This window comes from Scyliorhinus torazame, chromosome 14 (assembly GCF_047496885.1).
Source record: "Scyliorhinus torazame isolate Kashiwa2021f chromosome 14, sScyTor2.1, whole genome shotgun sequence".
Classification (NCBI taxonomy): domain Eukaryota; kingdom Metazoa; phylum Chordata; class Chondrichthyes; order Carcharhiniformes; family Scyliorhinidae; genus Scyliorhinus; species Scyliorhinus torazame.
Window position 1 is genome coordinate 142,809,406 of NC_092720.1, and position 15,002 is coordinate 142,824,407.

Below are 15,002 nucleotides of genomic sequence, written 5' to 3' on the forward strand. Positions count from 1 at the left end.
GAATTTCAAACCACTTATGAAGATTTAAAAACAACAAAATGTAAACATTTATCAAAAATGAAAAAGAAAAAGTGAACCTTAATGACACAGGATTATATTTACACAGTTAACAGCACTTCTACAAATTTCCCCCCAGGGTTTCTGCTTAATTAACTTCGAGATAAACATTTATTTTAGGAATTTTTACACAGACTTTTCTCTTTCTCTCTTTCATTTGATACTGGGACCAAAGCTTCTCTCCAAAGTCTCAAAGTCTTGCAGGCACACTTTTCTCTGAGGGTGGACGTAAGTGCTTCTTCGCAGGCCTATTGCCAGCACACCCTACTTCAGGATCTCAAAACCATGCCCACTAACAGAGCCTTCAATCCTTCAGAACCTTAGTTAGGCCACACTTGGAGTATAGTGTTCAATTCTGGTCGCCACACTACCAGAAGGATGTGGAGGCTTTAGAGAGGGTGCAGAAGAGATTTACCAGAATGTTGCCTGGTATGGAGGGCATAAGCTATGAGGAGCGATTGAATAAACTCGGTTTGTTCTCACTGGAACGAAGGAGGTTGAGGGGCGACCTGATAGAGGTATACAAAATTATGAGGGGCATAGACAGAGTGGATAGTCAGAGGCTTTTCCCCAGGGTAGAGGGGTCAATTACTAGGGGGCATAGGTTTAAGGTGAGAGGGGCAAAGTTTAGAGTAGATGTACGAGGCAAGTTTTTTACGCAGAGGGTAGTGGGTGCCTGGAACTCACTACCGGAGGAGGTAGTGGAGGCAGGGACGATAGGGACATTTAAGGGGCATCTTGACAAATATATGAATAGGATGGGAATAGAAGGATACGGACCCAGGAAGTGTAGAAGATTGTAGTTTAGTCGGGCAGTATGGTCGGCACGGGCTTGGAGGGCCGAAGGGCCTGTTCCTGTGCTGTACATTTCTTTGTTCTTTGTTCTTTGTTGTTCTTTAATTATGTTTTTTATTTCTTTTGTCATTAACTCTTTTGTGTTACATTCCTTTAGAAGCTCCTTTGCTCAGAACTTACACGTCTTTCATTATTATTCATAGATAGCCTCTTTGGGTAAATGTAAACTTAATACTTTGTTTTATTTCAATGACGATCTCCTCCAAATGCACATGTGCATATTTTGAAAGTATATTTATTGAGATTTTGCTTTTTAAAGAATTTCTCAACAAAGTTACAAAATAAAACATCCCTACGTTAGGAAGAAGGAGAACTCGACTCAATATACATGAGTACAGAGTGGAACAGGAGGATGTCATCACAGTCGGCTCGATAGCATGGTAGCATTGTGGATAGCACAATTGCTTCACAGCTCCAGGGTCCCAGGTTCGATTCCGGCTTGGGTCACTGTCTGTGCAGAGTCTGCACATCCTCCCCGTGTGTGCGTGGGTTTCCTCCGGGTGCTCCGGTTTCCTCCCACAGTCCAAAGATGTGCAGGTTAGGTGGATTGGCCATGATAAATTACCCTTAGTTTCCAAAATTGCCCTTAGTGTTGGGTGGGGTTACTGGGTTATGGGGATAGTGTGGAGGTGTTGACCTTGGGTAGGGTGCTCTTTCCAAGAGCCGGTGCAAACTCAATGGGCTGAATGGCCTCCTTCTGCACTGTAAATTCTATGATACAATCATGCGACAGGATTAGGTGCTCATAGTGAATCTCCAAGGAGTAGACAGGATAAGGTCATGAAAAAACAGAATGAAGTGGTGCCTCCCCCCCACCCCCACAGGCTGACAATCACCATGAACAATCAGGATGTGTCTCCCACACCACAGTCGGGTGCACCAACATACATCGCCCCCGACTCCAGCAGCCTCTTCTCCTCGGGTACCAGACCCTTCAGCATTCAGGTGGAAGCTAAAAGCGGATTCATCATGACAAAAACAAAAGAAAATGCACAAAACCCCAGTCCCATGGGGAATTCCGAATATGCCACACGGTGCAGCTAGCCCCCAATCCAGGCGGAGGCAGAACCAAAATCATTCCAGACAAACGGAGAGAGGGGATCGGCAGCAAAAACTGAATTCAGACTATGATTAAACCAACAGGACCTCCCAGCCAACAAAGGAATGGGAGCCAAACATCTTCTCCAGCATTCCGAACCCACCCCATAAGAGAGAGACTTGAGCAGAGAGAAAAAAAAATACTCAAGCTTGAGGGAGAGTCGGAAGGAACCGAGTCCTCCTCAGGATAAAGAAATCTGCCTAGGCCATCGCAGGATGAAGACATCCGGAGTCTTAAATTCGATTACTTGAAAAGAAACAAAATAAATAATGAATGCCAAAAACAAAGGAAACCTGAAACGAATTAGCTCTAACTGGGCGGCTATCCTCAATCTAAATGAGGACTGAATTAACCCAACCACCCACCCCTTCCCCAGCTCTGGCCCCACTTTTCCTCCCAAATAACCAGACAGAGTAAATTCCTCATAGTTGACACAAAATGGTTCTGCTCGGTTAGGATAATCAACGATACCGACCATCAGACAGGACATGATCGACAGGGAGCAACATTCAGGATTACAGAGAAGCCACAGAGTAATTTGCAGGATAAATACACCTTTCATGTTGCACGAGAAGATAGAGGATAAGACAGGAATACTCTTCAAGATCTCCCAAGGTATCTAACAATCAAAGCACGAGACACCATAATTTCCACCATACCGTCTCGTCGAGATCCAGGCAGTGCGCAACCTCGGCCCCGCTGGGGCGAGCGACCCAGTGGGCTCAGCCATTCCCACCCCCTCATGACAAGCACCGAGAACAGTAAGGGACCAGCAATTAGTGGGCTAGATCGAACACCAGATATGTTGTGCTCCATCGAATCTGCTGCACACAGCCCCCAAATCAGGATTACCAAAACATGGCCACCAATGTTCAAACACAATCTGGAACTCGTCTCTCACCAGGGACCAGATTCAGGGACACAACCTGTGGTGATATACATCACTGTAAGTACACAAAGGGTTAATGTACATACACTACACCTAGCTAGACACTAGAGGAAGCACCAGAGACATGACACACAGACAGTCAACCAATAGGTCAGTAAGATAGGACACGACCAATGGGCATTCACGATACACATAGAAGTGACACCACCACAGGAGGGCATTACACCAACCCATATAAAAGGACACATCACACATGCTCAGTCTCTTTCCAGTGCAGACTCTCCGTGAGTACAGACACGGTTGATTGAGCATCACTCCCACCACGTGGATTGTAACAGACTGGTTAGCCGTCTGAGTAGCTATAGCAGGATTAACAGTAGCATCGAATCCAAGTAGGAGAATTGTTAATAGCTTAATAAATGTGTTAAAGCTATCTCCAAGTTTGAACCTTCCTTTGTCAGAGTGCACATCAAGGAAGCAACTTATGCTATGACAAGGGCGTAACAAAACATGGTCCCAGGAGTGAACTGTTTCAATCCATATAGTTAAAATTCAGCAAACAGTGACTACCAGCAACAACAGCCAGGCAAGATGATGTTCGAGATTCCGGTCCCACAGCAGCTCAGGTACCAAGGCAATCTCAGTGAAAACTGGCGTTGAGATCTACCTGGTAGCGTCCTACCTAGATGGTGTGGCGGATGCAGAACAAATAAAGCTTCTACTTACCATCGCGGGTCCAGAAGCAGCTGAAATCTTCCAGACCTTCAAATACTCAAAGGGGCAAAACAAGAGCGACTTCCAGGCAGTCCTGGACAAATTCCAAGAATTCTGTGAGGAACAACACTAAGGGCAATTGGATTGGATTGGATTGGATTTGTTTATTGTCACGTGTACCGAGGTACAGTGAAAAGTATTTTTCTGCGAGCAGCTCAACAGAATTTTGGACAGTAAGGGCAATTTAGTATGGCCAATCCACCTAACCTGCACGTCTTTGGACTGTGGGAAGAAACCGGAGCACCTGGAGGAAACCCACGCAGACATGGGGAGAACGTGCAGACTCCACACAGACAGTGACCCAGCGGGGAATTGAACCTGGGACCCTGGCGCTGTGAAGCCACAGTGCTAGCCACTTGTGCTACCGTGCTGCCCATTGTTCAGTTTGAAGCTCTGACTGGCATAAGCGATAACCATGCTTTTCTGACATTGAACCTATGCCACTCCCGCTCGGAGGCCAAGGAAAGTGGTATCGGTTTTCAGTATGAGAGAGAAATGGAAATTTAGGGACAGGTAATGAATGAGATGAGCTTCTGCACGAGAGTCCAAAAGGAGTTTTCACATGCTGAGGTCCAACTCCATGAAGCTCCATGAAGAATCCCACCTTATGAACCCTTCACTACCACCCCCACATCCGTATACCCCCCCCCCCCCTCCACCTTCTCCCACCCACTCCTTTTATATGCTCTGGTCTCCTCATAATGTCATGGAGCAAAGCACCACCTGTGCCCAGCCTTCAATTGACCTATAGCAGCGATCCAAACCAAGGAACCCCCACAGTCCCCTCTCCGTCTGAGGCCTAATCACTCCCAGACCACTCAGATCATCAGCAGGTATGCCTTCCCTGGAGATCTACCGCCCAACATATCAGACTTCTGCCCAGAAAAGTAACCACTTTCCTGGTTTGATTATCAAGTTGAACTTGAACAAATGGGCTCAGATGGCACCTAGTATTAGGATACCCCAAACTTTTGTTAGGAAACCGGACGAGAACACCAGACAATTTTTTCAATTTGTAAAACTGCGAGGAAAGTATACTTCACCTCAGAAGTGGTGACTCTGACCAATAGGTATCTTTTATGTTAAAACAAACTTTCATTTAAAAATAGAATTAACCACATTAACATCAAAGAAATAGTTTTGCAATTAACCATTATACAATTCTTAAAGGAAAACGTTTAACTTACTTCAACACCTGCCACTAATTCCAATTCAGCAACACAATACAGTTCAAATATCACTGATAAATAAAGTTAACAAAACTGATTACTTGCTTATCTGTGCAGACCTTTGGAGAGCGAGAAACCCTTTCAGAAACAATCTGAAAATCCTCCTGTCTTGTCAGACTTTTCTGCTCAACCTAACAGCATCTGGCAAAACTGCAAACTACAGACAGGCCTGGTTCCTTTGATTAATCTCATCATCTGCATTCCACTGAGATATTCCAATACAATTCCTCATAACCTATCTACTCTCCAGGCAATCTCCATCAATCAAAGCAATCTAATATCCCCTTAGCCTTCTCCCTGTAAACAAGTAAATGGTTAAAATCAATCATTAACTCACCTTTTTGACACCTTCATTGCAGCTTTAGTAGACACACTGCCTATATGTATTTTAAGCCAGGGATTTTAATAGCATTACTGTCACAGATCAGAAATATATGTAACAATTACTATATTTGTCACACTAGTCTTTCAAGGTGTCCTCGAACATTGAGCTGAAGGTGAACACAAAGAGGGATTGGAAATTCACATGTATGAAGGTGGCAGGGTCATTACAAAGTCAGAACAGCATTCTTGTGTATTTGTATTTGTTAAGTCCTCCGGTGTCGTGCCGGAATGTTTTCTTTTCAATGTTTTCCTCAGTGATGGGTAGCTGATTATAAACATGATCCAAATGTAGACTGCGGAAATGAGGATTTGTAATGTTGCCTCAATCCCAGGTAGAGGGTGAATCTTTGCATTCAGTGCTCAGTAATCCAGACAGATCCTCAGTTTTCTGCCTTCCTTCCTCATGAGGACTATGGGGAGGTGTATGGTCCCGATGACCTTCAGATGACACGAAGTCATTCTGCAGGTACTCGCTGACTCTCTCCCAGTGATATGATCCAGTGGTTAGGAATCCTTGCTGGTTAGTTATCTGCCGTTACAACCTGGCACAATATCCAATGTTATTATCATCCTCACTGACAACTGCCCTGTACTTGGTGAGAGTTGAAATGAGCTGCTTCCTGAGACTCCTCCAACTCCCCGAATTGAATTGGGAATGTCTTCCGTGACCAGGGCAGTGGCAGGTTTAATGACGGCTACGGGCATTCTCAGTTGGAGGGAAACATCTTTGTCACTGAAATTGGCAGTCTGCATGGGTATCCTTCTTTTTCTCCCACAGTGGCCTCTGTGGGAGGGCACCTCGTACCCGTAGTGAATGCCCCGTAGTGGGTGAGACCCAACTCCACTCAGAAGGCTAAAGTCAGTTCTCCGTGGGCTGCTCACTTCCCCCACTACAACATAGAAACATAAAAAATAGGAGCAGGTGGAGGCTATTCGGCCCTTTGAGCTGCTCAATCAATCATTATGATCATGGCTGATCATCTAACTCAGTGACCTCTTTCCGCCTTCTCCCAATAACCTTTGATCCCTACAGCCCCAAGAGCTAACTGCTTCTTGATAACATGATGTTTTGGCATCAATACCTTCTGTGGTACAGATTTCCACAGATTCACCACTCTCTGGGTGAAACTCCTGTTTAGATAAACTGGACAAAGAAAAACTGTTCCCATTAACCGATTGTACAAGGAAAGGTGGATTTAAGATTTCTGGTAAGAGATACAGGGGTTGACTGGAGGAAGAATTTTTTAATGCAAAGTGGTAGTGATCTGGAACTCATTGCCCACAATGATAGTGGAAGTGGAGACGATGAATGATTTCAAATGGATATTGGATGGACACATGAGGGAAATAAACTTTCAGAGCTATGGGGAGAGAGCAGAGGAATGGGACTGAATGGATTGCTTCACAGAGAAGCAGCATAGACCCAAACGTCCGAATGACTGCCTCCGGTGCCAAAATCCTGGGACTTCCTCCCTAACAGCACTGTGGGTGTACCTACACCACTTGGACTGCAGTGGTTCAAGAAGGCAGTTCACCATCGCCTTCTCAAGGGCAACTAGGGATGGGCATTAAATGGTGGCCTCACCAGCGATGCCCACATCCCTTGAATGAATTTTAATAAAAGGCAGTTTTGAAGTGTGAGCATAGACATAAAGACACAAAAAAACAAAATACCACACAGGTGCTGGAAATCTGAAATCAGAGCAGAAAATTCAGGAAACACTCAGTCGGTCAGGCAGCGTCTGTGGAGAAAGAAACAACGCTTCAGGCTGGTGACCATTCTTCAGAGGTCAGAATGAGTTGAAGAAAATATGGAAGTTTGTGGAACAAAGGTGGTTGAACTTTACTGCAGACAAATGTTTAAGTGTTATGGATAGAGGGCAGCACGGTGGCACAATGGTTAGCACTGCTGTCTCACGGAACATGGCACCTCCAGGTTCAATCCCGGCTCTGGGTCACTGTCCGTGTGGAGTTTGCACATTCTCCCCGTGTTTGCATGGGTTTCGCCCCCACAACCCAAAGATGTGCAGGGTAGGTGGATTGGCCATGCTAAATTGCCCCTTAATTGGAAAAAATGAATTGGGTACTCTAAATAAAAAATGTTTAGAGGTGTTATGTATAGAAGGGGGAAATGGATGACACCTAACACTTTATGAATGGTGTTGCAGTAGCTAAAACAAAGTTGGGCATTCCCTTCCCTTCCCAACACCATCACCACCTGAGTCTTGGTAGACCAACACTCACTTTGCGCAACCATTGAAGAGCAGCAGTTAACAAAATCAAAGGGACACTGAACTACATGGAGGCAAAGCAGCGGAGAGTTAGGATCAAACTCTGCAGGGCTCTGTATAGAACTCACCTCTGAATAGTATATCGAGTTATGGGCACCAATACCCAATGAAGATATTGAAGCATTCGTCAAAATGAAGAGAATGAATGAAGAATGAGCTGATAGCCTTTCCCAAATTAAGTATCTTTTGGCATTATGTTAATTCAATAACCTAGCTACAGAGAGTTGTTTGTTGTCTTCCAACAAACACATACTAAATACTCCTGATTGCAATGTCACTTTATAAATTTAAGAATAACATTTATCCAGGAAAGAAAGAAAAAGCAGAAATTGAAGATTCTTCAGAAAAGAAATCAACCGTTGTAAATTCAAAAGGTAATAGAGATGAAATTTTCACGTGGTTTTGTTTGGTAAGCTGTTAATTATAATCAGTTATTGTTTGGTTATTATAGTGAAACTACTAAACGTAACTAATTTTCCAGGAATAGGCACTTAGAATCCTGTGGGCAGTTCAGGTCACCAGAGAACAGAAAGGATATCCCAGCTATTCCAGGAAGGTTAGAGAGGAGAGCAGCCAGAATAAGAGAATGGAGTGAGTGAATTATGCAGACTAACTAGATAAATTGGTGACATTCTCCCTGCACAAGTGAAGATTGAGAGATGTTAGGATTGCTGTTTATAGGATTCTAAATGGATGGATAATGTAGACCAGGACAAGCCAGCTTATCCAGAACAGTCGAAGCAGGGGGGCACGGCCTGTGTTTGAAGTGGGTAGGTTTAAAACGAATTTGCCAAAGTAATGGAGTCTTATTTAACCAATCCCCTCCACCATCTCCCTCACAAAACTGTGATTTAAAAACCCAAATATAACCTGCCTTTCGCCTTTCTTTTGTTTTAACGAGGATGGATTTATGGTATACGAGTGTGGTTCTAGAGAGACAGGCCGGTGATTCTAATATTGAAGGGAGACACTTGTAGTACAACGAGGCAACAGTTGGGCTATGCTAAAGTGTGATGTAGATAATATGCCACTGATATCAGCCAGTCATGTGTTAGGGAGAGAGTTTGGAATCATGCATATGACCAACATATCTACTCAGTAACTTGTTTAGATGCAGGGGTAGGTTTAGCACACTGGGCTAAATAGCTGGCTTGTAATGCAGAACAAGGCAGCAGCGCGGGTTCAATTCCCGTACCGGCCTCCCCGATCAGGCGCCGAAATGTGGCGACTAGGGGCTTTTCACAGTAACTTCATTGAAGCCTACTTGTGACAATAAGCGATTACTGCTTACTAGATGTAGTACTAATGAACAGGTGTATGCAGATACCAGAGGAGGTCTACAGTCTAAGAACCAAGTCCTAGGATGGCACGGTGATGCAGTGGTTAGCACTGCTGCCTCACAGCACTGAGGACCCGGGTTCGATCCCGGCCCCTGATCAAAGTCAGTGTGGAGCTTGCACATTCTCCCCATGTCTGTGTGGGTCTCACTCCCACAACCCAAAGATGTGCAGGGTAGGTGGATTGGCCACGTTAAATTGCCCCTTAATTGGAAAAAAAAAAGAATCGGTACTCTAAATTTGAAATAAAAAACAAATCTTGCTCCGAGAGTCCTCAGATACACGGATTATCCCAGTGCAACTTCTGTCCTGAGATTGAGGCAATGATTTGTAATTGGTGCTTCTTGTAACTGCATTTCCCAGGAAATATGGGTTAGAACATAAAGTAGGGACCAGATTGAGCAGCACTTACTTCATGGGTTAGAACATAGAACATACAATGCAGAAGGAGGTCATTCGGCTCATCAAGTCTGCACCGACCAACTTAAGCCCTCACTTCCACCCTATCCCCGTAATCCAATAACCTCTCCTCACCTTTTGTGGTCACTAAGGGCAATTTAGCATGGCCAATCCACCTAACCTGCACGTCTTTGGACTGTGGTAGGAAACTGGAGCACCCGGAAGAAACCCACGCAGACATGGGGAGAACGTGCAGACTCCTCACAGACAGTGACCCAGCGGGGAATCGAACCTGGGACCCTGGCGCTGTGAAGCCACAGTGCTAGCCACTTGGGTCACCGTGCTGCCCTAGTTAGTTCAGGTCAGGAATCCCAAGATTAATAGAGACAACATGCTCACTGCTGCTTTCTCCATTCACTCAAATAGTTTGGTGGGAGACATTTTGAGAGACAGTTTTGAGGTATCCTCTACAAACTGAACATCAGGATGTGTGGAATCAGGTCTGCTTTAGGATGGAACTCACACAAGGAAAGCAACAAGCGCACAGGGAACAGTAGATGGAAAATACTCAAGGGTGAATAGCGGACAAGGATAGCAGGGATGAGGAAAACGGGGGAGAGGAATGACAGTGAGGGGATCTGAGTGGGGTGTTGACAGTGAGGGGATATGAGGGGGGATTGATAGTGAGGGGATCTGAGTGGGTGGGTTGAGAGTGAGGGGTTCTGAGTTGGGGGTTGACAGTGAGGGAATCTGAGTGGGGTGTTGACAATGAGGGGATCTGAGTGAGGGGTTGACAGTGAGGGGAGATGAGGGGGGATTGATAGTGAGGGGATCTGAGTGGGGGGTTGACAGTGAGGGGATCTGAGTGGGGGGTTGACAGTGAGGGGATCAGAGTGGGGGGTTGACAGAGAGGGAATCTGAGTGGGGGGTTGACAGTGAGGGGGTTCTGAGTGGGGGGTTGACAGTGAGGGGTTCTGAGTTGGGGGTTGACAGTGAGGGAATCTGAGTGGGGTGTTGACAATGAGGGGATCTGAGTGAGGGGTTGACAGTGAGGGGAGATGAGGGGGGATTGATAGTGAGGGGATCTGAGTGGGGGGTTGACAGTGAGGGGATCTGAGTGGGGGGTTGACAGTGAGGGGATCAGAGTGGGGGGTTGACAGAGAGGGAATCTGAGTGGGGGGTTGACAGAGAGGGAATCTTATTGGGGGGTTGACAGTGAGGGGTTCTGAGTGGAGGGCTGACAGTGAGGGGATCTGAGTGGGGGGTTGAAAGTGAGGGGTTCTGAGTGGGGGGTTGAAAGTGAGGGGTTCTGAGTGGGGGGTTGACAGTGAGGGGTTCTGAGTGGGGGGTTGACAGTGAGGGGATCTGAGTGGGGGGTTGAAAGTGAGGGGTTCTGAGTGGGGGGTTGAAAGTGAGGGGTTCTGAGTGGGGGGTTGACAGTGAGAGGATCTGAGTGGGGGGCTGACAGTGAGGGGATATGAGTGGGGGGTTGACAGTGAGGGGTTCTGAGTGGGGGGTTGACAGTGAGGGGATCTGAGTGGGGGGTTGAAAGTGAGGGGTTCTGAGTGGGGGGTTGACAGTGAGAGGATCTGAGTGGGGGGCTGACAGTGAGGGGATATGAGTGGGGGGTTGACAGTGAGGGGATATGAGTGGGGGGTTGACAGTGAGGGGATATGATTGGGGGGTTGACAGTAAGGGAATCTGAGTGGGGGGTTGACAGTGAGGGGATCAGAGTGGGGTGTTGACAGTAAGGGGATCTGAGTGGGGGGTTGACAGTAAGGGGATCTGAGTGGGGGGTTGACCGAGAGGGAATCTGAGTGGGGGGTTGACAGTGAGGGGTTCTGAGTGGGGGGTTGACAGTGAGGGATTCTGAGTGGGGGGTTGACAGTAAGGGGATCTGAGTGGGGGGTTGACAGTCAGGGATTCTGAGTGGGGGTTTGACAGTGAGGGGGATCTGAGTGGGGGGTTGACAGTGAGGGGATCTGAGTGGGGGGTTGACAGTGAGGGGATCTGAGTGGGGGGTTGACAGTGAGGGGATCTGTGTGGGGGGTTGACAGTGAGGGGATCTGAGTGGGAGGTTGACAGTGAGGGATTCTGAGTGGGGGGTTGACAGTAAGGGGATCTGAGTGGGGGGTTGACAGAGAGGGGATTCTGAGTGGGGGATTGACAGTGAGGGGATCTGTGTGGGGGGTTGACAGTGAGGGGATCTGAGTGGGGGGTTGACAGTGAGGGGATTCTGAGTGGGGGGTTGACAGTGAGGGGATCTGAGTGGGGGGTTGACAGTGAGGGGATCTGTGTGGGGGGTTGACAGTGAGGGGATCTGAGTGGGGGGTTGACAGAGAGGGGATCTGAGTGGGGGGTTGACAGTGAGGGGGATCTGAGTGGGGGGTTGACAGTGAGGGGATCTGAGTGGGGGGTTGACAGTGAGGGGATCTGTGTGGGGGGTTGACAGTGAGGGGTTCTGAGTGGGGGGTTGACAGTGAGGGGATCTGAGTGGGGGGCTGACAGTGAGGGGTTCTGAGTGGGGGGTTGACAGTGAGGGGATCTGAGTGGGGGGCTGACAGTGAGGGGTTCTGAGTGGGGGGTTGACAGTGAGGGGATCTGAGTGGGGGGTTGACAGTGAGGGGTTCTGAGTGGGGGGTTGACAGTGAGGGGATCTGAGTGGGGGGCTGACAGTGAGGGGTTCTGAGTGGGGTGTTGACAGTGAGGGGATCTGAGTGGGGGGTTGACAGTGAGGGGGATCTGAGTGGGGGGTTGACAGTGAGGGGGAACTGAGTGGGGGGCTGACAGTGAGGGGATCTGAGTGGGGGGTTGACAGTGAAGGGATCTGAGTGGGGGGTTGACAGAGAGGGGGTTCTGAGTGGGGGGTTGACAGTGAGGGGATCTGAGTGGGGGGTTGACAGTGAGGGGTTCTAAGTGGGGGGTTGACAGTGAGGGGTTCTGAGTGGGGGGTTGACAGTGAGGGGATCTGAGTGGGGGGTTGACAGTGAGGGATTCTGAGTGGGGGGTTGACAGTGAGGGGATCTGAGTGGGGGGTTGACAGTGAGGGATTCTGAGTGGGGGGTTGACAGTGAGGGGGATCTGAGTGGGGGGTTGACAGTGAGGGGGATCTGAGTGGGGGGCTGACAGTGAGGGGGATCTGAGTGGGGGGCTGACAGTGAGGGGATCTGAGTGGGGGGTTGACAGTGAGGGGGATCTGAGTGGGGGGTTGACAGTGAGGGGGATCTGAGTGGGGGGCTGACAGTGAGGGGATCTGAGTGGGGGGTTGACAGTGAAGGGATCTGAGTGGGGGGTTGACAGAGAGGGGGTTCTGAGTGGGGGGTTGAAAGTGAGGGGGATCTGAGTGGGGGGCTGACAGTGAGGGGATCTGAGTGGGGGGTTGACAGTGAGGGGATCTGAGTGGGGGGTTGACAGTGAGGAGATCTGAGTGGGGGGTTGACAGTGAGGGGATCTGAGTGGGGGGTTGTCAGTGAGGGGGTTCTGAGTGGGGGGTTGACAGTAAGGGGATCTGAGTGGGGAGATGACAGTAAGGGGATTCTGAGTGAGGGGTTGACAGTGAGGGGGTTCTGAGTGAGGGGTTGACAGTGAGGGGATCTGAGTGGGGAGATGACAGTGAGGGGATCTGAGTGGGGGGTTGACAGTGAGGGGTTCTGAGTGGGGAGATGACAGTGAGGGGATCTGAGTGGGGGGTTGACAGTGAGGGGATCTGAGTGAGGGGTTGACAGTGAGGGGGTTCTGAGTGGGGGGTTGACAGTAAGGGGATCTGAGTGGGGGGTTGACAGTGAGGGGTTCTGAGTGGGGGGTTGACAGTGAGGGGATCTGAGTGGGGGGTTGACTGAGAGGGGGTTCTGAGTGGGGGGTTGACAGTGAGGGGATCTGAGTGTGGGGTTGACAGTAAGGGGATCTGAGTGGGGGGTTGACAGTGAGGGGATCTGAGTGGTGGGGTTGACAGTGAGGGGATCTGAGTGGGGAGATGACAGTGAGGGGATCTGACTGGGGGGTTGACAGTGAGGGGATCTGAGTGGGGGTTTGACAGTGAGGGGATCTGACTGGGGGGTTGACAGTGAGGGGATCTGACTGGGGGGTTGACAGTGAGGGGATCTGAGTGGGGGGGTTGACAGTGAGGGGATCTGACTGGGGGGTTGACAGTGAGGGGATCTGAGTGGGGGGTTGACAGTGAGGGGATCTGAGTGGTGGGGTTGACAGTGAGGGGATCTGAGTGGGGGGTTGACAGTGAGGGGATCTGAGTGGGGGTTTGACAGTGAGGGGATCTGACTGGGGGGTTGACAGTGAGGGGATCTGACTGGGGGGTTGACAGTGAGGGGATCTGAGTGGGGGGGTTGACAGTGAGGGGATCTGACTGGGGGGTTGACAGTGAGGGGATCTGAGTGGTGGGGTTGACAGTGAGGGGGTTCTGACTGGGGGGTTGACAGTGAGGGGATCTTGCCGGCTGGCAGGCCCTCATTGCCGCCGCCTGCCCTGCAGTCTTCGGCTGGACCTCGGCTTCCTGCCTGGCCTCGTCCTCCAGCCCCTGCTGGTCCGGCGCCTCATCATCATTCTCTTCCCTCTCCCCCTCCTCCTCCACCTCCTTCTCCGAGGTGGCCACATGTTCCTCGTCACCAACCTCCAGCTCTTCACCCCGCTACTGTGCCTGGTTATGGAGGGCACAACAGACCAGCACAAAGGGGGCGACCCACCGGGCTGCGTACTGGAGTGCACCTCCGGAGCGGACGAGGTATCAGATCCGCAAATAGAGGAGTCCAAAGCACCGCTGAATGACAGTCCATTTGGCTGCATGGGCCTTGTTCTAATGGGTCTCCACTTCGATCTCCGGCCTCCATACTGGTATCATTAGTCAAGTTCTCAGCGGATATCTCTTACCCCCCAAGAGTCAGTCGTCCATCCTGGGCTGCTCCTCAAAGAGAGCAGGGATGACCGACTGCCCCAGGATGTAGCTGTTGTGCACGCTCCCCGGGAAGCGGGCACACACGTGTATTATCTGCAACTGGTGGTCGCACAGGGGCTGTATGTTGAGGGAGTGGAACCCCTTTTGGTTAACATTGGACACTCCCAGATGGCCCGGTGAGCGCAGGGCAACATGTGTGGCATCTATTCTCCCTGGACCTGGGACACTCCGGCGATGGCGGAAAAACCTGCATCCAGGGCATCCTATTGGACCTGGTCCATGTCAAAAATGATGTAGTCTTCCGCCTGGGCAGACAGGGTACTCGTGACCAGCCGGATGCACCTGTGGTCTGTGAGATGCCACAAAGGTCCCCGCTCGAGCCCTGGAATGATCCAGTGGTGTAAAAGTTCAGGGTTGCAGTGACCTTGACAGCCACTGGGAGCGGGTGTCTTCCTCCTCCACATGGTGCAAAGTACGCGAGGATATGGCCCAGATGTTGCACCGTCTCCTTGTTGAGGTGGAGCCTCCTGCAGCACGTGCTGTCCGTCATTTGTTCGAATGACCAGCAGAACCTGTACACTCTGGGCCGTCATAGTACTCCCCCTCAGGGTCCCTCCCTGGCTTGATGGGAGGCCGGGTCCTCGGGTTGTGGGTGGGGTACGGCACATGGGCCGCTGTCTCAAGCATCTGCAGACGCTGCTGCTACTGCTGCTGCTACTGCCGTCTTCTCTGGTATCTGGCCGCATCGCGTATTCCTAAGAGTTTGACCATTTAGGCCTACC

The 15,002-nt window shown here is 49.6% G+C and overlaps 1 protein-coding gene across 8 annotated transcripts in view; it reads left to right on the forward strand.

The window, feature by feature from the left end:
• The window catches only part of LOC140390078 (kyphoscoliosis peptidase-like), a 930,728-nt gene that overhangs the window by 743,777 nt on the left and 171,949 nt on the right, over window positions 1-15,002 (forward strand). For 7 of the 8 annotated variants that reach the window (XM_072474955.1, XM_072474960.1, XM_072474959.1 and 4 more), the window contains one exon: window positions 7,887-7,952. The exons of the other annotated variant lie outside the window; for it this stretch is intronic. In XM_072474955.1, coding sequence (XP_072331056.1) covers window positions 7,887-7,952 — 66 coding nt within the window. The remainder of the gene's footprint in view (window positions 1-7,886; window positions 7,953-15,002) is intronic. 8 annotated transcript variants of the gene reach the window in all.